The 24770-nt window shown below is 37.9% G+C and overlaps 2 protein-coding genes across 2 annotated transcripts in view; one reads left to right on the plus strand and one right to left on the minus strand.

The window, feature by feature from the left end:
- Positions 1 to 9376, plus strand: part of LOC128250640 (beta-2 adrenergic receptor-like) — a 32584-nt gene extending 23208 nt beyond the window's left edge. Inside the window, exon 2 of the mRNA XM_052976155.2 lies at positions 9153 to 9376. Within this exon, the coding sequence (XP_052832115.2) occupies positions 9153 to 9376 (224 nt within the window). The remainder of the gene's footprint in view (positions 1 to 9152) is intronic.
- A 1877-nt stretch (positions 9377 to 11253) lies between these two features.
- LOC106873785 (U3 small nucleolar ribonucleoprotein MPP10) overlaps positions 11254 to 24770 on the minus strand; it is a 33818-nt gene continuing 20301 nt past the window's right edge. Inside the window, exons 8-11 of the mRNA XM_089340582.1 lie at positions 22417 to 22536; positions 17321 to 17428; positions 15812 to 16039; positions 11254 to 11447 (exon numbers count right to left, since the gene is read on the minus strand). Of these exons, the coding sequence (XP_089196708.1) occupies positions 11304 to 11447; positions 15812 to 16039; positions 17321 to 17428; positions 22417 to 22536 (600 nt within the window). The 3' untranslated portion in view covers positions 11254 to 11303. The remainder of the gene's footprint in view (positions 11448 to 15811; positions 16040 to 17320; positions 17429 to 22416; positions 22537 to 24770) is intronic.

A 24770-nucleotide genomic window follows, 5' to 3' on the forward strand; every position in this document is an offset into this window, starting at 1 on the left:
CAAGCTATGGACACATAAGAGGTGCAGCAACATCAAAGGCAGGTTAACTAGCAAGTTAGTTTTTATTTGTGGCAGATGTTCAGGTGCAATAAAGACTGTAAACAAACAGGAAACAACTTCTATCTCATTCCAGGGTGAAAAACTAGAGGTAGTCGATAGCTTCCGCTATCTGGGCGACCAAGTTAGTAGTGGGGGTGGGTGCGCTGAAAGTGTAGCTGCTAGAATAAGAATAGCCTGGGCAAAGTTTAGAGAGCTCTTACCCCTGCTGGCGACAAAGGGACTCTCACTCAGAGTAAAAGGCAGACTGTATGACGCATGCGTACGAACAACCATGCTACATGGCAGTGAAACATGGGCTGTAACTGCTGAGGACATACGTAAGCTCGCAAGGAATGAAGCCAGTATGCTCCGTTGGATGTGTAATGTCAATGTGAATACCCGTCAGAGTGTAAGTATCTTGAGAGAAAAGCTGAACATTAGAAGCATCAGTTGTGGCGTGCAAGAGAGACGATTGCGCTGGTATGGACATGTGGTGAGAATGGAGGAGGATAGCTGCGTGAAAAAGTGCCACACCCTAACAGTTGAGGGAACCCGTGGAAGAGGTAGGCCCAGGAAGACCTGGGCTGAGGTGGTGAGGCAAGACCTTCGTACATTGGGCCTCACCGAGGCGATGACTACTGACCGAGACCTTTCGAAATGTGCTGTGCGTGAGAAGACCCGGCAAGCCAAGTAAGATCGTTGCCAGTGCCCCTGGACTGGTTCTTGTGCGGGTGGCACATGAGATGCACCATTTTGAGCGTGGCCGTTGCCAGTACCGCCTGACTGGCTCCTGTAGGATTTTCGAGCGAGATCGTTGCCAGCGCCCCTGGACTGAGTGGTTGACGTTAGGAAGGGCATCCAGCTGTAGAAACTCTGCCAAATCAGACTGGAGCCTGGTGTTGCCATCCGGTTTCACCAGTCCTCAGTCAAATCGTCCAACCCATGCTAGCATGGAAAGCGGACGTTAAACGATGAGGATGATATATATATATATATCGATATCGAACCAAATTCGATGACTGGCACCCATGCCAACCTTTCTTTCACTGAACACTAAACTCTGCTTGTGAAGACCTGTTGGGGCAAGTAAAATCGAAATCGTAATTGAACCAAATTTGATTACTGGCCCCTGTGCCAGTGGAGTGCTAACTGCACCATCTGAGCGTGATCATTGCCAGAGCAGCTGTCTGGTTTCTGTGCCAGTGGCACGTAAATAGCACTATTTGAGTGTGATCGTTACCAGCATCGCCTTGCTGGCACTTGTGCCGGTGGCACATGAAAAACATGCGAGCGAGGTCATTGCCAGTGCCGCTGGACTGGCTCCTGTGCAGGTGGGATGTAAAAAAACACCATTTGAGCGTGGCCGTTGCCAGTACTGCCTGATTGGCCCTCATGCCAGTGGCACGTAAAAGCACCCACTACACTCTCGGAATGGTTGGCGTTAGGAAGGGCATCCAGCTGTAAAAACTTAGCCAGATCAGATTTGGGCCTGGTGCAGCCATCTGGTTCACCAGTCCTCAGTGAAATCATCCAACCCAGGCTAGCATGGAAAGCGGACGTTAAACGATGATGATGATGATATATATATATATATATATATATATATATATACATACACACACACACACACACACATATATATATATATTACTAATTTAGAGACGAACCTCCACTCTGCAACTCAGTCAACTCAGAACCCGTCCAAATCCATGCTGTGAGGCATATACCATCTTAATATATCTAAGATTTTAATCTAAAATTTAAATTAAATATTAGATTTATTAAGGTGCTATATGCCTCACAGCATGGATTTGGACGGGTTCTGAATTGACTGAGTTGTAGAGTGGTGGTTCGTCTCTAAATTAGTAATATACATATATATTATATATTAGGAAACCCGGTGTAATATTATACCAATTTTTGCCTGTAAGGTTGGAATAAATTTTTTATTCCCTAATATTATTACTATATATATATATATATATATATATATATATATGTATGTATGTATGTATGTATGTATGTATATGTTTGTGTGTCTGTGTTTGTCCCCACCAACATCGCTTGACAACCGAATACACAAAAGGAGAAAATTCCACAATGGTGTGTTTACGTCCCCGTAACTTAGAATGAGTGCTAGGCTTACAAAGAATAAATCCTGGGGGCTATTTGCTCGACTAAAGGCGGTGCTGCAGCATGGCCTCAGTCAAATGACTGAAACAAATAAAGGAATAAAGGAATACATACATATACAGATATATATATATATATATATATATATATATATATATATCTGTATAGGCGCAGGAGTGGCTGTGTGGTAAGTAGCTTGCTTACCAGCCACATGATTCCGGGTTCTGTCCCACTGTGTGGTACCTTGGGCAAGTGTCTTCTACTATAGCCTCGAGCCAACCAAAGCCTTGTGAGTGGATTTGGTAGATGGAAACTGAAAGAAGCCTGTTGTATATATGTATATATATATATATATGTATGTGTGTGTATCTGTCTGTGTTTGCCCCCCCAACATTGCTTGACAACCAATGGTGGTGTGTTTACATCCCCGTAACTTAGCAGTTCGGCAAAAGGGACTGACAGAATAAGTACTAGGCTTACAAGGAATAAGTCCTGGGGTCGATCTGCGAGACTAAAGTGGTGCTCCAGCATGGCTGCAGTGAAATGACTGAAACAATAAAAGAGTATATATATACATACACACATATACATATACAGATACACACACACACACACACACACACGCACACACATACATATACAGGTATATATATATATATATATATATATATATATATATATATATATATATATATATATTATTTTATTTAAAAGAGTTCCAACTCTGTCTGGTTTTTATTTATGTTTTATTTGTATTCTTGTAAAATTAATGTGGGATATAGAATATGGAATATATAATATACAGTATAAAAATGGTAAAATGAAATGAAGTATTGAATGTCTTATTGAATATATGAAATATTGAGTATTCAATATAGAGAATTAAATATATAAAGGCTAATACGTATTTTCATACCTAGTGGTATTCATCAAGGCCTTCGTCTGACAGACTGTAACAGACTGCTGTTTATTTGTCTTTTATACCTATTCCTTTGGACAGCAGCAGTAGGTGTTTATTTTTAGAAATGATGACATTTGAGAGATTTTTTGTGTTTTAGTTATAGGGATAAGATTTTTAAACCCCAAGTAAGATAAATTTAATCATTGTTTGTTAAGAGTGGGTTTGAATTTCTTAATAAAGTCCTTTTCTTTGCGTTTTCTCTCAATTTCATTGAGGTTGTAAAGTTTATGGAATGGAAATATCATAAAAGTTTCACGACCACATGTTGCCAGATGGTTACTCAGTGGTATTTGGCGGACTTCTGGGTTTTTAATCTGTTGTCGATGCACATGTGAGCGTTCCGATAGTGCATTACCAAAAACCACTACTCCTCCACTATTAACACCACCTCCCACACGTTTGAAATAATACTGTTTATTCTCAAATGATTTTTTTGAGATCAAAATGATTTTTTATAGAAGACACAATCTGTCGGGGTGGTTGAACAATACAAACAACCAACACTAATTCTACTTGTGTGCAGGTATGGCTTTGTGGTAAGAAGCTTGCTTCTCAACCACATGGTTCTGGGTTCAGTTCCACTGTGTCGTACCATAGGTTTCTGTCATCTACTGTAGTCCTAGGCTAACAAAAGATTTGTGAGTGGATTTGATAAACAGAAACTGAAAGAAGCCCATCATGCGAGTGCATGTATATACTTGTCTTCCACCTCTGCTTGACAACCTCTGTGGGTTTGTTTACTGTAACTTTGTGGTTTAACAAAAAGAGACTGATAAAATAAGTATAGGTTTAAAAGGAAGTACTGGGGTTGATTTGTTTGACTAAATCCTTCAAGGCAGTGCTCAGCATGGTTGCAGTCCAATGACTGAAACCAATAAAATAAAATTACATTTGCAGATGCAATATTTATACACATCATCAGCATCATATCCTGGAGTCACTGGAAGTTTTGGGTCTTACAACAAACACCTACTTCTATGGATATATATACATCATATATATATATATATATATATATATATATATATATATATGGTGGTGGTGGTTGTCTACTCCTTACACAGAGTTTGACCATCTCCTGCACCTACACCTTAGCCCTTTCATGGCGTCTGATGTGGCTTTTTAAACCAGACAGTGTTTTGAAAAAACGCCCACACAGATTGCACCTCTGATTTGCACTACCAATACCTGCAAGTAAGTTCTGCTCATATATATATATATAGTCACTACATGGGTATGACAGCCAATAACTTAAAGGCAAGGTACAAACAGCATATGCACTCACTTAGATGCAGAGATAGAGAGAATTCCACCTTTTTATCTTGTTTCTTCTGGAGACTTTGTGATGTCCGGAATGAAAGCTCCAACATCAAATGAACCATAATAGACTGGGCCCCACCTTACTTGCCTGGCACCCACAATTGCCAACTTTTCCTTTGCAAAATCCTACGTATTCTACACCAACCTGCAGTATCCATCAACAGGAAAAATGAACTATCTTATTGCTGCCATCAGAGGTACACCCTGAACCCAGAACCATGTGGTTGAGAAGCAAGCATCTTACCACAAAGCCATACCTGCACACAAGTGGAGCTAGTGTTGGTTGTTTGTCTTGCTCTCAACCACCCCCACAGATCGTGTCTTCTATAAAAAATCGTTTTGGTCTCAAAAAAAATCATTTGAGAATAAACAGTATTATTTTAAACATGAGTGAGGTGGTGTTAATAGTGTTTGCCTTAATAAACATGCATCTATGTTCATACACTTCTCTCTGTCTCCCTCTTCTTCTCCCACACCATCAAACCTTAGTCTGATACCAATAGCATTGTTGCAACTACTCTAGCATACATCTGTTGTACTCACACACGCAAATACCAAAAGCATAAATATATATATATATATATATATATATATACATACATGCACATATCAGACAAAAAAAACAAGTGTTCTAGATAAACATGCATTCATTCAAACATTCACATATAAATACATGAATTTACGTACACACATTCACCGATCATCCATACACACAGTCACTCATACATGCATCTTAATGTTTGTGCATATACAACAGGTAATAATACACATGTATTCACAAGCACAGACACAGACACACTCACACAACTAATCACATACACACACACACACACACACACGTTATATAGCACAACTGTTGCATGCAACTAATAGCATAAATTCAGCTGATATACATCTAAATATTCAAGCAAGCAGAGGCGCAATGGCCCAGTGGTTAGGGCAGCGGACTCGCGGTTTCAATTCCCAGACCGGGTGTTGTGAGTGTTTATTGAGCGAAAACACCTAAAGCTCTATGAGGCTCCGGCAGGGGGTGGTGGTGAACCCTGTTGTACTCTTCCACCACAACTTTCTCTCACTTTTTCTTCCTGTTTCTGTTGTACCTGTATTTCACACTTGTCACACTGTGTCACGCTGAATATCCACGAGAACTACGTTAAGGGTACACGTGTCTGTGGAGTGCTCAGCCACTTGCACGTTAATTTCACGAGCAGGCTGTTCTGTTGATCGGATCGACTGGAACCCTCGACGTCGTAAGTGATGGAGTGCCAACAACAACACAATACAATTCAAGCAAGCAAATGCTAACACAGGCTGGTACACACCCGCACCCACCCTAGCAAACAAACACATATACACTAATAAGCTGATGCCATCAGACACTCACCTCTATGCACTCATACAGCTGGCACACACACACACACACACTCCTGCCGGTCATGTTCCAGTCAGTGTTCAAAACCCTTCAAAGGCCAACCAGACACTAAGGTGCCAGTAGCCTCTTGTCTGGCCATGTGGTCCAAGAAATTTTCCTTTCTAATGCATCTGGTGCTGCTGAAATGCTGAACTTACTTCTATCAACATTATGTGACTCACCTTGATCAATAGCAGCCCAGTTTCCAGTAGCCATCTTGGAGTTTCTGTACCCTTCCATTTGCCTGAACTAAGCCTGAATGAGCCAAGTTTCTGCAAAGAGGCTGGCAAAGCTTTTAAGTCGCATGGAGCCAAATCAAACTGTTTTAATAATCACAATAATCCTTTCTACTACAGGCACAAGGCCTGAAATTTTGGGGTGGGGACTAGTTGATTACATTCACCCCAGTGCTCCACCACTACTTAATTTATCGACCCCAAAAGGATGAAAGGCAAAGTCAACCCTGGCGGAATGTGAACTCAGAGGGCAGCAACAGACAAAATGCTGCTAAATATTTTGCCTGGTGTGTTAACGATTCCGCCAACTCGCTGCCTTAATAATAATAACAATAATAATAATAATAACGATGATGATAATGATAATCCTTTCTATTATAGGCACAAGGACTGAAATTTTGTTTATTACATTGACCCCCCCCCCCCCCCCAGTGCTCCACTGGTACTTATTTTATTGACCCTAAAAGGATGAAAGGCAAAGTAAACCATGGAAGCATTTCAACTCAGAATGTAGTGGCAGATGAAATACTGCTAAGCATTTTACCTGGCATGCTAAGATTCTGCCAGCTCACCACCTTACTAATAATAATAATAATAATAATAATAAATTAACTGATTGGAAGTGTTATCATGTACATCTTGGTATAAAAGATGGGCTACAGCAAGTATTCTGCTGAATACCACAGATTTGTGTCAGTTGTTTGACCTTAACCAGTTGAACATGTCCCTTGGTGGCTGACGATATGTGCATCTCTGATCAGGAGCAGAAGTAGTGGGGGAGCATCATAACCATGTGTTGAGGGGAATTCTTTAAGATTTGGATAATTCACCTCCGGAAACAAGGATGTTTCGTTCAACATTCTTAAACAACCCTTATTCAAGGACCTTTTGAGTAGGAAGGGCTACTTGAACTGAAGAAAATTCTGAGTCCCACCAGCAAGGTCATGCGCTGTTTATTTTGATATGAGATCATGATGTTGCACACATATGGTTGTGATGCATGTGCTTGGTGTACCCTTATCAGATGGGTAGTCACGATGGGTATACTGGGTTTTGTATATTTTACCCCAGTGTCACTTTGATGGCATGCATTGCTCTTTCACTCAATAATAATAATAATCCTTTCTACTATAGGCACAATGCCTGAAAATTTGGGGGAGGGGATAGTTGATTCGATCAACACCAGTGCATAACTGGTACTTATTTCATTGGCCCGGAAAGGATGAAAGGCAAAGTTGACCTCGGTGGAATTTGAACTTAGAACGTAAAGATGGACAAAACGTTGCTAAGCATTTTGCCCTGTGTGCTAACGATTCTTCCAGCTAGTCACTTTTATAATAATAATAATAATAATAATAATGATTTCAAATTTTGGCCCAAGGCCAGCAATTTAGACAGTGGGGTTAAGTCAATTACATTGATCCCAGTGCATGACTGGTACTTATTTTATCAACCAAGAAAGGATGAAATATTGAGTGTTCAATATAAAGGATTAAATATATTTAATCCTTTATATTGAACACTCAATATTTCATATATTCAATAAGACATTCAATACTCCATTTCATTGTACCATCCATTTTTATATTATATATTATATATTCCATATTCTATATCCCACATTAATTTTACAAGAATATAAATAAAACATAAAAAACAGAGTTGGAACTCTTTTAAATAAAATAATATATTCCTCTATACACGATCATACAAAACCCTTTTTTTGTATTTATTTTTACTCACATATATATATATATATATATATATATATATATATAATATTAGGGATAAAATCCAAAATTACAGGTAAAAACTCAATTAAAATCAATTTATTAAAAATTAAAATTAAATTAACTTTCACAGTATAAATATATATATATATATATATATATATATATATATATATATATATAGTTTTAGGGAAAAGAACCAAGGTTCATGAACTCATCGATGAAAATCCACTATCACATATAGAAAAATTAATAATTAAAAGCACAATAAATAAGTATAATATAATACAAAGTAAATATCATAAGATAAAGATAATAATAATTTTCAAATAGAAAGGAAACTTAAATTGATTGAAACTATCGAAAATCAATTCTATTCAAAAATATAGCTAAAATACATATATCTACACACACACACACACACATTCAGTTTCCATCTATCAAATCCACTTACATGGCTTTGGTCAGCCTCGGTTTATAGCAAAAGACAAATGCCTGAGGTGCTGCACAGTGGGATTGAAGCCAAGACCACATGGTTGGTAGGCAAACTTCTAAACCCTTTACCATTCATATTACTCTGTCAAATGCAGCACATATTTACCCATTGTTTTGAATTAATCCTGCGTTATCTCGTAGCTTTGAGATTTCAATGATGTGAGTGTTTGTGTTTTGAATGATGTTGTCAAGTAGGTGTGAAAGGCTAGAATATGGCCAGTTTTAACATAAAACAAGGAGAATATTTTGGGTTGGACATGGCCAGTTTAAATGCTAAAGGTTTAAGCATACAGCCATGCCCCTGTACCAATAGAATTAATTACATTTATTATTTTTTTTTAATGTCTGTTGTCCATGCTGGCATGAGTTGGACTGTGTAACAAAATTTTTGTGTTATTTCCAATTTGCTTCTACTTAGAAATCAAAGGAAGTAACTATTATTCCCTTCAAACTTTGCTTTTGCAACCTGGACATTGATGTTTTGAAATTTACCAATTTTCCATTACATTTCAGAGATTTAGCACTGAGTTGCTGAAGTAGGTTTTCCTAGAATTTTCTAAAAGTTACAAGAATTTCTAGAACATTCTAGTAACATAGATGGTAGTATAAATACAGGGGTCATAAGCTCAACAGTTCAGTTTACTTCTAGCTGTCCAAGTGGAGACAAGTTTTAGGAAAGCAAAGTTTGGAGGAAATATTAGCCATTTGTCATACTTTTTAGGGGTAAGCAAAAAGGAAACAACAGTCGCTACCCAAGGACAAAAATCCTGTTACACAGTGTTATCTTTCATTTCTTTCTAAGTGTTTTTCATGTTTTTATTTTTCAGGTACTTTCTTTTTGTGTTGGGGTCCATATATAGGATTCAACTTCTGGTGCCTGGATAATGATAAACCAATTCCTTATCTGGCTGATTTATTGACAACGTTCTTGGCTTTCACGAACAGTTCTGTTAATCCATACCTTATCATAATGTTCAATCGAGATTTTAAAATTGCATTTCGAAATATTTTCAACAGAGTTAGTTGCTTCAAGAACAGGCAGCAGGAATAAAGGAAAATGAAGGAAAAACAGTTTGTGTAAACCATTGTAAAAGATAGCAAGAACATGAACCAGACATTGGAACTCATAGAAATAGCAACCAAATCTGAAATTGCACACACATACCTTTTAGCTATATCTTAACTTGTTTCAGCCACTGGACTGCAGGCCATGGTGGGGCATGCTTTGAAGGGTTTTAGTCAAAGAAATTGGCAAAGGTATGACTGTATGGTAAGAAGTTTGTTTCTCAACCACATGGTCATGAGTTCAGTCCCAGTGTGTGGCAACTTGTGCAAGTGTGGCACGTGTGTGTGTGTGTGTGTCTGAAAGAAGTCCATTGTATATGTGTGTGCGTGTGTCTTTGTGTCTGTATTTGTCCCTCACCAATTCCTAAACATTAGATGGCTAGGACGGTCTGCATCACCTTTACTTTTGTAGCATGAAAGAAGCTGTCGTATGTATGGGTGTGTATATATATATCATCATCATCATCATCATCATCGTTTAACGTCCGCTTTCCATGCTAGCATGGGTTGGACGATTTGACTGAGGACTGGTGAAACCGGATGGCAACACCAGGCTCCAGTCTAATTTGGCAGAGTTTCTACAGCTGGATGCCCTTCCTAACGCCAACCACTCAGAGAGTGTAGTGGGTGCTTTTACGTGTCACCCGCACGAAAACGGCCACGCTTGAAATGGTGTCTTTTATGTGCCACCCGCACAAGCCAGTCCAGGGGCACTGGCAACGATTTCGCTCGAAAATCCTACGGGAGCCAGTCAGGCGGTACTGGCAACGGCCACGCTCAAAATGGTGCATCTCATGTGCCACCCGCACAAGAACCAGTCCAGGGGCACTGGCAACGATCTTACTTAGCTTGCCGGGTCTTCTCACGCACAGCACATTTCCAAAGGTCTCGGTCAGTAGTCATCGCCTCGGTGAGGCCCAATGTACGAAGGTCTTGCCTCACCAACCTCAGCCCAGGTCTTCCTGGGCCTACCTCTTCCACGATACATACACACACAACAGCTTCTTTCAGTTTCCATCTATCAAATCCACTTACATGGCTTTGGTCAGCCTCAGTTTATAGCAAAAGTCAAATGCCTGAGGTGCTGCACAGTGGGATTGAAGCCAAGACCACATGGTTGGTAGGCAAACTTCTAAACCCTTTACCATTCATATTACTCTGTCAAATGCAGCACATATTTACCCATTGTTTTGAATTAATCCTGCGTTATCTCGTAGCTTTGAGATTTCAATGATGTGAGTGTTTGTGTTTTGAATGATATCTTTGTGGTGTGTTTACGTCCCCATGACTTAGTAGTTTGGCAAAAGAGACCACTAGAGTAAATACCAGGCTTAAAAAAGAAAATAAGTACTGGGGCCGATTCATTTGACTAAAAATTCCTCAAGGCAATGCCCAAGCACGGCTGCAGTCTAATGAATGAAGTAAGTAAAAAAAAAGTCAGGGGGTAGATGTAGTGAATGATGGAGAAGGGGTGGAATGTATTCAATCATTTGCGTTCATTTTTCCATGCAAATATGGGTTAGAACACTAGTTCTCAACCGGGGTCCACAATAGTATTTTAAGGGCCCCTGGAAAAGTTTTGCTTTAAATCTATGTATTGCAAGAAACAGCTAGGTTTCTTTCTCTATCATTTTACATAGTTCAACCTACACAAGGGAAAAACAAAAACAGGAATTTAGAAAGAAGTTTCTATGTAACTAGATTTTTAAATACTGAATGGCTAGGGAGGTCCACCAGAATAAGATAGTAACCAAAGGGGTTCATAGATAAAAAATGGTTGAGAATCTTTGGGTTAAAAGAATATATTGAGGTAACATAAGAATTAGTTGCCAAAAAAATTTTTTGATTTAGAAAGAAAAAGACTTTGAAAACATTATGTTTTATTTACATTTGGAACTTAGAACCAATTTAATTTACAGCTTTAACGATATTGCAGATTTGTGGCTCACTTTCTGCTTTTTGGCAGGATGTTTAGATGAAATATCATTGGACCTGACTTCATTTTGGAGTTGACTGAAGAATGCAGCTGAAGAATTCACCCTTTTCTTATCTTTGGTCTGAAAAATTTTTTAAAAATAAGATGAGTGTTAGAATTAATGAAAGAATAAAGAATATTAAAAGAATATAAAAAGAAAAGGAGAGAGGAAAGAGAAAGAATGAGACAAAGAATACAAGAGTCAAAATATGAATAAAGAGAAAATATCAGAAAGAAAAGAGAAAAGACAAAAGAAAGTGAGAGGAATAAAGAAAGAGAGAATCATCATCAACATCATCATCATTTAACATCTGTTTTCCATGCTGGCATGGGTTGGATGGTGAGAATTCTGCGTAAAAAAGTCAGAATGAATGAATAAGGATACAGAAAAAAAAACCAAAGAAATGTATAGAAGAGAAAAAGTAAAAAAAAGAATGAGAAAAGAAAAGAAAGATGAGATGAAGAAATCTGAAAGAAAAATCAAAAAGAAATAAAAATAAGAGTAAGGAGAGTGCCAAGCATCTGACATAGTGCTCTACTGATTCTGTGAAACACACCACCTTATGACTGTGAGCCCAGTACTCTAAACCAGGGGTTTTCAAACTGTGGTCCGCAGACCACAGGGGGTCAGCAAATACTTTTTATGGGCAATTTGATTTTATATATGTTTTTTAATTGAAATCTTTTAATTAACAATAAACCTATTTGTTAAATACTGTTGAATGAATAAATGTAAAAATATGTTATTTTAAGCAAATATTTATGTATAAATTTCATAAGCGTTTATAAGGGGGTCCCTAAGATAAAGCCTGAAATATAAAGGGGTCCCGCAAGTCAAAAAGTTTGAAAACCCCTGCTCTAAATCACTTGTGACAGTTCTCGACACACTGTCTGAATAAAAGATGGGGTGGTCATAACTGGAAGGCCTTTGATAATAGGGGTTAAAAACAATAACAATCACTTGATCATTTTATCTTAATAAAAGAGGAAAAAAGTGTCTGAAATAAGTTGTTGTTCATAAGATTATCACAGTTTTGGGAATTATAATACTACTAATAACAATAATTATAATCATCATCATCATCATTTCAACATCCACTTTTCCCTGTTTGCATGAGTCAGATGGGATTCATTGAGGTGGGTTTTCTACAGTTGGATGCCTTTCCTGTCATCAACCCTCACTGTTTCCAACTAACAGTTCTTATTTTCAATAGAAGACTGGAAATGAACAACATCACTTGTATGACAATACTGATCATTTACAAAAGAAACACACACAAACACAAACAAACACACACAAACACAAACATGATAGACTTTTTTTTTTAGTTTCCATCAGCCAAATCCACTCACAAAGCTTTGGTTGACTCAGTGTAATAACAGAAGACACTTGCCTAAAGTGGGACTCAATACAAGACTACATAGTTGGGAAGCAAGCTTCTTAACCACATAGCCATAAATTATATATATATATATATATATATATATATATATATATACCTATGTATTATTTATTTACTAATATCTACTTTCATAAACTAATTATTTAACCCTTTCGTTACTATATTTCTGACCAAAATACACCCCTCATGAGTTTCAATTAAATTCTAAAATAATCATGAATTTAGACTAGTCTCTAACTTTTTTTATTTATCAACATATTAATGTGATATTTGGAACATAATTAAAGAAAGGGTTCTTAATCAATTCTATTGCATATTTTTTGTCTCAAAGTTCACCACGTACTGGGGGGGGGGGGTACTGCTAGTGTCTCTCACATGTAGATATTGGTTCAGCTTCATGAATCGTACTCGTTCATAATACTGGAAATATATTCATCACCAAAAGGTTCCTGATCGCTCCAGTAATTTGTTATTCTGGGTAACTGTCTAATATCCATAATAATATTTATGGCAAAAAATGCCCGTATTTCATCTACAGTTGCAGGAAACCACAAGCTATCTTTTTTTTTCCGGTTTGTTTACATTCTGTGTAACGGTTTGTTTCTGCAGTAATCATTTCAAACAAGCATGAAAAAGAAGTCTAAAGGTTTCACTTCCTGAGAAAGACTATGGGTAAACCCTGTTTCCTCAGAAAAATTGTTAATAAAAATATTTTTAAAATCTTTTTCTGGTGTAAAATCATCCTCGCTGTTGCCGTCGCTGCTTTCAGTTTCGGATACAGAAATATCCGATTCATTATCGGTCACCATGTGCTTTTGTAGCTCATTCATTCTTTTCTTCGATATCTCCATATCTTCTGTTGAAAAACCTTCAAATTCGGAGTCACTGCTTGATAGCATGAAACTCCTCTCCATCTTCAAAGTTGAAAAAAATTAACGCCGCAAAAAATGTGGAAAAAAATCTTCCGAAATTCACTGAGTTCAAATATCACGCCAAACAATGTCGGAGACAATAACTCAACTGTTTGCAAAGTGAAATCAGGTGTTTTAACGAATATACTAACGAGATTTGGGTTCAAATATACATTTAAATAACAATGGGTACGCTCAGCCGGCTAAGTCTTATGAACCCAAAAATTTTTCGGCCGGCTACGGCTGGGTTAGTAACGAAAGGGTTAAATTGACCCTTCAATATATAACTTCCTAAATCTCTCTCTCTCTGCCTTCATTCATCCTTAATTCTTCATGTGATTTTCTAAATGGAATCTCTTCTTAGCTACATATTTTTTGTACCATCTATCTAGATTAACCCTTGCTTGTTTGTGGTGTGCCAGCCCGTTCCCACCCCCACCATCAATACTAGATCTCTCTCTTCCTCTCTCTCCTCCCTCCACCAACACTGGATATCTCTCTCTTCTCCCACCACCATTACCGGATATCTCTCTTCTCTCACCAGAAAACCCCTCCCTCACTGGTGGTATACTCTATCATACCTGCAATTTCCTCTCCCTCTCTCTCCCCTGGGACAAATGCAACTAGTTTAGCTGCTCAACTACTTAATCTAACATTGGCATATTGATCATCATCATCATCATCACCACCACCATCACGATCATTATCTTCTTCTCCTCCTCCTCCTCCTTTATCTATCTTTATTGATTTACTTACTTATATCTGCAACTCCAGGAATGCTTAAATTTACGCTTTTCCAATGTCCATAATGCTTTTACTTACAGCACCGTTAACACCTACCCCTACCCCCAGTAGGGGCAACAATCTTAACACGCTTGAATGTTTGAATGATGACAAGTCGAAAGTGAGAACAGTCGTAGCATGTCTATCAAACAAACACGGAAACCTTCTTTTCAGGCACTGAATAACATCCCCATCCCCCATGTTTCTTCCCACATTCCTTTCCCTGTTTTTAGAGTTGGCACAGTCTATGTAGGCACACTGAAAAGTAGGTCTAGTGAGATTGTAGAGATGCTTGAACAGAGATGCATTGATGTATGCTGCATACAAGAGGTAAGGTGGAGAGAAGCTTCAGCCAGGGTCCTCACAGGCAAGACACATAGGTATAAAATCTTCTGGGAAGGTAACAATGACAGAGTAGTGGGTGTAGGCACACTCCTTGCAGAGAAATGGGTGGGTAAGGCCATGGCGGTAGTCAGGGTATGCAATAGGGTGCTTAATCTCAGGCTAGTCCTGCAGAATAGTATAGCTACAATTATCTCTGCCTATGCCCCACAAGTGGGCCTACCAAACGATCAGAAGGACCACTTTTATGATATCCTTCTACAGGCTACCTCAAAGATGAGTGGCAATGACCTCATCTTTGCGGCAGGAGATTTTAATGGGCATGTCAGACAGCAGTCCAGTATCTTCACAGGTGTTCACAGGGGCCATGGAATTGGTTCCCAAAATGAAGAGGGAACTAGGCTACTGGATTTCTGTGATGCATGTAACCTATTAATCTGCAACACTAGCTTCAGGAAGCCAGACAGCCACCTGATAACATATCAATCAGGCGACTCTGCTAGCCAGATTGATTTCATCCTCACCAGACAGCGAGATGCATGGTTGCTCTTAAATACAAAGACCCTCCCAGGTGAAGAATGTACCTCCCAGTATAGGTTAGTCATTAGTGACTTTAGGCTCGAGGCCAGAAGGATACCAAGAAGCAGATCAATCCAGAAAAGAAGGATTTGGAAGCTAAAGAACCCTTCACATGGTCAGAGATTTAGGAACATCCTCACTGAAAAATTTGATGAGAGGGAGGAGGAGCTACAGACCTCGTACATAGAGGGTAACTGGAAATTCCTATGGGACAGCTTAATATTTATAAGTGTATGGAGGAGGTATTTATTTATCAATATAATGAATAATGTCCCTTCATAGTAAAAAGGGGGTCAAACTTAAACATTCAATAAATAAAAACCCATAAAAAAAAAGGAGACTAAAATAAATACAGGGATTTTATGATTGAAGGCCCTGTCCCAATAGGGTCAAAGTCCAAAAACCTGTTAAAACAAAGCAATACCAACCTTCAGAATTGTTATTCGTTTGCTCCCTTTACTCTGTTTTTCCAGTTTCCTTAATGCTACAGCTTTGGCAGTCTTTTCTGAATTTGGATTCAAGCTTTCTGTTGCTTTCTGTTGCTTTTCTTTCTCTTTCTGTTTCAATTTGTACAATTTTTTCTTCATTTTCCGTTGACGTTTCTTGTCAGCAGCTGAAAACTCTGATTTTCCCTTCAGGGTCGTTTGGAGAGGTTCCTAGGAAAAAAAAAACAAAGAATCAAATAAATAAGAAAAATATAACTCAATTTTCCTTACTACCCAGAAGCATTTTACCTGTTTTCCATCCTTCGTCCATTAATATTGCTCTCTCCACCCAGACTTTCATTGACTACAACCTCCTGCCATTAAGTCAACAACTATCCTCTCCCTCCACCATACATCCCTCATCCTCCTCATACACTATGCCTACCTCTCTCTTCTCTATTCATTTTTGCAACCTATTCAAAAATTATCCTACTCTTGTCCTTCTCCTGTCTACTATTTCATCATCATTATTCTATTTCTCAGCATAGTTAATCATCTCCTATTCACCCCCTGCCCATTGCTCTCTCACTCCACTCAATTACTTCCACTTTTTCTTCTAAACAGGAAGAAATCTGTTCTGCCCTGACCCCTTCTCTCATACTTTTACCCATCTTTTGCCTCCATTCTAGCATAAAGTCACTTCTCTTCTCCTAGCATAAAGTAACCTCCCTTCTCCTCGAAAAAAGTTGCCCCTCTTCTTCTAGCATAAAAAATTAAGTACTGGGGTCAATTTGTTTGACTAAAATTCTTCAAGATGGTGCCCCAGCATGACCACAGAATAATGATTAAAACAAGGAGAAAAGACAAAAGATACCATCATCATCATCATCATTTAACAGGTGTCTTTCACAATGGCATGGTTTAGGATTCAAAGAGTTGGAAGACTGCGTTAAGTCCTCATGTCCAATTTCACATGGCTTCTGTGACTGGACACGCTTTCTGATGCCAATCATTTTACAGAATGTATTGGGTGCATTTTCTCATGGCACCAGCACTAGTGGAATTGCCATGTAACTCACAAGACTAACACACTCGAGTGGGAATTTAGTAGAGAGGGAGGTGGCTTTATACAAAGTTGTTTAGGCAAATGTGACAGAGAGGACAGGAACAGGTTTGTTGTTGTAAAGAAGATACATGGCTACCTTACATTACATAAAGGTAAGTGGGAGTAATTGGGCGGGGGAGGGCTGGAAAGAGAGAGATAGTGTGAAAGTGTACCTTAAGGTATAAGAAGATGAAGAGAGGGTATGAACAGAAAATCAAGAAGAGTGGGTGGTAAAGGCTGCCAGGGTGTGTGGCAGGAGGGAGTGATGGTTAGATGGGGGTAGAGGTGAAAGTCATGAATGGAGAAAGGGGTGGTTTATGGTAAATATGAGTCAGAGAAAAGTTATGTGATGTGAATGAGGGATGGATGTCAACAGAAGTGAAACAAACATGAAATAAATTACTTACCAGTAATTCTTTCGGCGCTGCCAGCTGTAGGTCACTGACTGATACAGGAGCAACTTCTTCCATGGTGATAGATGGTAGATTAGACACTATTTCCACCTCAGATATTGGCTGAAATTAACACACATTTTAATTAAAGAGAAAAATAAACATACAGTAATTAAATATATAATTGCAATAAATATAGTACAGAAGTACAATTACAAGTCTCTCTCTCTCTTCCTCTGTGTGTGTGTGTGTGTATCTATATCTATATATATATATATATCTATATATATATATATATATATATATATAAATATATATATATATATATATATACATATACATAGGTGCAGGCATGGCAGTGTGGTAACAAGCTTGTTTCCCAAACACATGGTTCTAGATTCAGTCCCACTGTGTGGCACCTTTGGCAAATGTCTTCTACTATAGCCTCAAGCCAACCAAAGCTTTGTGATTGGATTTGGTAGACGGAAACTGAAAGAGGCCCATTGTATATATATACATATATATATATGTAAATATATAAAAATAAAAAGATAAAGAGAGCAATGGTAAGGTTGGAGAAGTATTTTATGGATAGAGTCTTACAGCTGTTTCTGGGAAGATCCAGTACTTCCCTTCATCGGAGACAGAAAAAATAAAGTAATCTATTATTATATCCATAGGCGGATATTTTTAGTATGAAGTGGTAAAGAGTGTGATGTGCTGAAAAAAGAGAGAACAGTACTTGAAGTGTAGTTTCATTCCAGTAGTAAATATCCATGTAGAAATCCGTGTAAAGTAATCCTTATGGGGATAATCCGGAAATAGATGTTGGAACGAAGGCTGATATAGCATAGATAGCAGAGGTGAATATATGCCATACTGCGATGGATTTTAGCTTGTTTACTTGAAGAATGGCCAAGTCAAGTGAAGGATGAGGTACCGCTCATCCTTCACTTGACTTGGCCATTTCTACATGGATATTTACTACTGGAATGAAACTACACTTCAAGTACTGTTCTCTCTTTTTTCAGCACATCACACTCTTTACCACTTCATACTAAAAATATCCGCCTATGGATATAATAATAGATTACTTTATTTTTTCTGTCTCCGATGAAGGGAAGTACTGGATCTTCCCAGAAACAGCTGTAAGACTCTATCCATAAAATACTTCTCCAACCTTACCATTGCTCTCTTTATCTTTTTATTTTTATATATTTACATATACACATGCTAATACACGACTTATAATCCCCAATCCTGTTCATACAACGACTGAGGCAAACTAGTCGGTATACAGCACTTACTCGGTATTACCTGTATCCTCTTGGGTTTGGTTAAATCCAATACCCTCCTCAACCTTATACATATATATATATTTATTTGTGTGTGTTTTTGTGTCTGAGTTTGTCCTCCCACCATCGCTTGTTGGTTTGTTTATGTCCCTGAAACTTAACAGATCGGCCAAAGCGACCGAAAGAATAAGTACTAGGCTTACAAAGGATAAGTCTTGGGGTCAATTTCCTCGACTAAAGGCAGTGCTCCAGCATGGCTGCAATCAAATAACTGAAATTTGTAAAAGAGTAAGATATATATATATATATATATATATATATATATATACCCCATCCCAATCTTGGATAGGATGCAAGTCCATCACAGGTACAACTCACTTTTGCCAGCTGAGTGGACTAGAGCAATGTGAAATGAAGTGTCTTACTCAAGGTTACAGTTCATCACCATTCTATATTTAAAATCCATGGCTGTGTTCCAATTATACTGGTTTTGACATGGAATGATATACAAGACAAGGCATGAATAATGGTCATTACATATTTTTCCTTATTGTAGTAAATTTGACTTACAACTGTTTCCAGTAGTCATTATAGGTTTACTCAGCCCATTGATCGATGGCTAGAAGAATATTGAGCTATGTTTAATAACCAGTTGATCTAGCAAGCGAGGCCTCATATCAATGAATTACAAACTGAGATTCAGAGTGAAAAAGTACATCAATATGCCAAATTTGAAAATTTTCGCTTCATTTTAAAATTTCAAAACGAGTAAAGAAACAGATCTCATCCTATTTGCCTGTCTCTTATATTTTCTCATGGTGCGCATTGATGCCGTTGAGAGGTAGGCCCTGAAACAGCGCACATTCTCTCCTGATGACCCCATACACTTGCTGCCTTCCAGTATGTGGAGTTCTTGAATGGTAGCACTTGCATGTGCAAGTTGTTTGCAAAACATTTAATTTTTTAGGTCATTCAATTTTTTTCTCAACCGATCAAGGGGCCGATTGAGTAAACCTATCAATAATGAACCTCTATTGACTACTGGAAACAGCTGTAAATCAAATTTACTATAATAAAGAAAACTATGTAATGACCTTTATTTATGCCTTGTCTTTTACACACACACACACACACATATATATATATCCTCATTTCACATCCACGTTCTATGCTTATATGGGTCAAATAGAATTTCCTGAAGCAGATTTTTAACAGTTGGATGCCCTCCCTATGGTCAACTCTAACCTGTTTCCAAGCAAAGTAATATTTCCCCATGGCTGGACATGTTTTACATGCAAGACAACCTTGCTCAGAAGACAATGATGATCATTTGCAACCATCATGTGATGCAGAGATAAAGGTACACACAAGCACACACAAATATACCCACAAACGTGTGTGTGTGTGTGTATCTACTATATAAATGCAAGTGTATCTAGTTATGTATGTGTTTAGCCCAAAAAGCTCTGAAATGGTGTATCCTCGAGAGAAACGAATTTGATTCTTGAAATCTGTGTCCCAAAGACAATGTTGTCTGTAAATAATAATAAGAAAATATAATTTGCTGCAAGAAATAACTCAACCTTTAGATTCACAAATCTCACACTCTCTATCACTGTAAGTCCATCTCTTTCTTTAGCTTTACCATACTCTTTGGCACTAACTCAGTATATGTAGTAGCTCTCACATATAGCCTTCATTTTGTTTAAAACTTTGTCTTCTAATGTTTACTTTCATTTTATGCTTATCATGCACAAAATGCTTAGCTCCCAAATCCTGCTTTCTGATTGGATAAAATGATCAAACTTTAAACCTCTGTAACATTTTTGTAAACATTTTCTGGAATAAATGAATTACAAACTGAGATTCAGAGTGAAAAAGTACATCAATATGCCAAATTTGAAAATTTTCACTTCATTTTAAAATTTCAAAACGAGTAAAGAAACAGATCTCATCCTATTTGCCTGTCTCTTATATTTTCTCATGGTACACTGTCTCACCCTCTATAAAAGTATATTCCTCACACTGAGTGTGAGAGTTTGTCAATGTGTGTATATGCATGCTGTGGCGAGAGTCATTGACACCCCTGGGGGATTGGAAGAATGGACAAGCTGAACACTTATAAAGAGTAGGGGTTGGTAGTAGTCAGAGAGAGAGAGCATTTTTGTGATAGTCTCACAAAGTATGCCATGTGAACACATTGATTAAGCCTCCGCTACTTAATTTATCTATACTAAGCTGCAGCAGGATACAAAAATGCATGTGTAAGGAATTTCATTAGTGCAACAAAGTGATTTTTAAAAAAGTATGTAAAAGATATTTTATTTTAATACCATACTTTTCTGCTTGTAAATATTTTTTTTACGTACACACACACACACACACACACAATTTTTTGTACTTTTCTGAAAGTAAATACATCTTTTCTTACACATACACACACACACACATGGACTTGGCTTGACGTAGAGTGTGGGTTAAAGATTTAAATAAATTGTTTTGTACTTTCCTGCTAGTAAATGATTTTTCTTACACACACACACACACAAAGGACTAGCTTGATGTGGAGTCGGGGTTAAAGATTTAAATAACATTTTTTGTACTTTCCTGTGAGTAAATATGTTTTTTCTCATACACACATATGGGCCCAATTGGTGCAGAATGGGGGGGGGGGGGTTTAAAGATTTAAATAACAATTTTTTTGTTGATGTTGCTTAAATTTCAGCAATGAATGTCATCATTCCATAAAATATGTTTATGAAGAGAAAAATATTGTAAAACATCAATATATGTCAAGGTGATAAAGAAACGAGGAGGGTATCAGGTGGTCGTGGGATGTGCCAGAAACACCAGCTAAATCTCCCTTTAATTACACACCTTTTTATCTAAAAATTATTTTGAAATAATAAACAGAAACAAATTGCAGATTTGGACTGTCTGTATTTTAAAACTATGATTAAAAAAAAAATTTCAAAAATCATTGAAATTTTACGATTTATGGCTGGGTTAATATAAAAAAATTTCACTATTGCTTTCAAATTATGTTCAGTTTGAAAATAAAGGAAGTGAAGATTATAATGATGATCACCAATTTCCCCAATTCTTTTTAACCTTCAAGGCTTCTCCCATCGATTTTAAGTGCATTGTGCAAAAAAATCATTGGCCAATGAGTGGGTTAGGAGGGGTTTGAAAAATACATAAATTTTCAAAACATTATTTTTCTTTTCTTAACCAAAAGGTGTCTCCCATTGTTTTTAAGTGCTATAGGATGGGTTGAGTGGGAGAAGGGGAACCCAGGGCTCGCCTACATTATATTTCCACAGTTTTAAACCAGCTTTGACAATTAATGAAACCAAATGACATACCACCAAGCCCTCAACAATTTTTTTTTTTATATTTGAACTGGTTTCGGTCACTGGACTGTGGCCATGCTGGGGCACCACGTTGAAGGATTTATTCCAACAAATCGACCCCAGTACTTATTTTGTTTAGCTTGGTACTTATTCAATTGGATTTTTTTTTCACCAAACCAATAAGCTACAGGGATGTAAACAAACCAATACCTGTCATCAAGTAGTGGTGGGGGACAAAGACAAAGACACACATACACACACATATATATATATATATATATATATATATAAAATTAATTCATAAAGCTTTGGTTGGCCCTGAACCATGTGGTTGGGAAGCAAACCTCTTACCACAGACACGCCTGCATCTAATTCTAATTGCTGATTGTAAATTTGTTTTCTCTAATGCAGTCACACACACTCATTGATACATAAAAGAGAGAGATTTCTCTTTGTAGCTTACCAGCTTTGGTGTGAAGTGGAAGTTTGACAGGGAGTCTAATTTCAGAAAAAGGGAATTCATCATTTTATCAATTTCTTCATGTAATGGGTCTTCTCCTTTCTCCTTGTCATTTGTTTCAGGCTGCAAAAAAGATATCAGAACATCACCAACATTATCATCATCAACTTCAGCACTGTCGTTACTGCCACCATGGTGGGCAGAAAAACTGCTTCAAAAATACACTCAAAGCCTCACTGAAGTGCTTTCAGATCAACCCTGACACCTGAGAAATGCAAACACAGGACCAATCTGCCTAGCATAGCTGCTCCAACAGAGGTACAACCTCCTACCAACAGAATAGGATTGCAGGAACACAGAGAAAATGTGAGCTGCACAAGTCCAGAGCCAACTCCTTGCCTTCATACCCATCAGACCACCAGTGCCCAACCCACAGCAGAACCTTCCGAGCCTGATCAGCCACACCCAGATGCACTGTGATCCATCTTCTTCTCCAATGTGATGACCTGTCATCACTGATGGACAAACATTATCATTATCATTATTACTACCACCATCATAGTTTTAATATTTAGTTTTCCATGCTTGCATGCATTGAATGGAATTTGTTGAGGCAGATTTTCTACAGCCAGATGATGCCTTTCCTATCACCAACCCTCATCTGTTTCCAAGAAAGGTAATATTTCCCCATGGCCAGACATGTTTTTCACAGAAGATTGGAAAGTGGAAATAGAGACACCACATATATGACAGTGATGCTTGTTTACAACTATCATATGATGCCAAGACAAGGAGACATTAACACACACATAGACATGTATGGCAGGCTTCTTTCAGTTTCCTTCTATCAAATTCACCTACAAGGCCCTAGGTTATAACAGAAGATACTTGCCCAAAATGCTACACAGTGGGACTGAACCTGAAACCATGTCATTTGGAAGCAGGTTTTTGAACCACACAGCCAAACCGGCACTTATAAAATATTTTAAAGTTTAAATTACTTTGTTAATATATGGGTGCAAGCATGGTTGGGTGGTAAGAAGCTTCCTTCCCAACCACATGGTTTCAGGTTCAGTCCCACTGTATAGCACTTTGGGCAAGTGTCTTTTCCTATAGCCTCAGGCAAACCAAAGCCTTGTGAGTGGTAGATGGAAACTGAAAGAAGTCTGTCATGTGTGTGTGTGTGTGTGTGTGTGTGTGTGAGTAAGCGTGCCTGTGTTTGTCCCCCACCACTGCTTGAAAACTAGTGTTGGTTTGTTTACGTCCCCATAACTTAGTGGTTTGGCAAAAAACGAGGCCAATAGAATAAGTATCAGGCTTAAAATAAAAGTTAGTCTGCTGGCATGCATAGTGATCAGCTAAAAACTTGCTTAAGGATTCCCTAAGCTTATAACTTTTTACGCTGATGACAGGAGATGAGACCTTCATGCAGAACACAAACGGCAGAAATAGACATTTGCAGGGCATTCCTTTAACTATTCTAACATTCTGTTCTGGATTGGAATTCATCATCATCCTCATTTAATGTCTGTTCTCCAAGCTGGTTTGATAGGGGCTGGTCAGCTGGAGAGCTGCTTGGGCACCATTTTGTCTGTTTTGGCATAGTTTCTATGACTGGATGCCCTTCCTAATGCCAACCATTTCACAGGGTGCTTTTAACGTGACACCTGAAACACGACTTTTACATGGCAATGGCATGGACACTTTTACATGACACTTGCACAGGTACTTTTACATGGCACTGGTATGGGTGCTTTCACATGGCACCAACACTCATGAACCTGCAAAACTAAGACCTCTCAGCTAACAGAGGGACATAGAGGACATGTCTGTATGTATAATTTTACTTAGCTTGACGTTTTTTCTCAAGCACAGCAAACTGCCCAAAGCCTTGGTCTCTTGTCATTTCCTCTATGATGCCTATGTATTTTTCAGTATACTAGTTGATGCAGTATATAGTGTAAACATTCAAATATTATCATTATCTTTCCAAATCCTCTTGCATTTCATTTGGAATTTTTGGTCCTCCAAAGTCCTCTTGGTGTATAAGTCAGCCTACCTTTTTTAGTTGTAAATATTGGTCAGAAAAATTCAACTTGCATACTGAAAAATACAGTATTTATTGACTCAAAAATGATAAAAGGCAATCTTGACCTTAGCAGAGTTAAATCTTGGAATGTAAAGAGTCAAAACACATGCCCCAAGTCATTTCATCCAATATTAACGCCTGAGATAAATCAAATTCTTGCAAGTGAATTTGGTAGATGGAAATTGAAAGGAAGCCCATTGTACATAAATTTTGTGTTTGTTTTCGATGCTGGCATGGGTTAGATGAATAGATCATTGAGGCATTATTT

The sequence above is a fragment of the Octopus bimaculoides genome, chromosome 23 (assembly GCF_046866305.1).
Source record: "Octopus bimaculoides isolate indiv1 chromosome 23, ASM4686630v1, whole genome shotgun sequence".
NCBI lineage: Eukaryota > Metazoa > Mollusca > Cephalopoda > Octopoda > Octopodidae > Octopus > Octopus bimaculoides.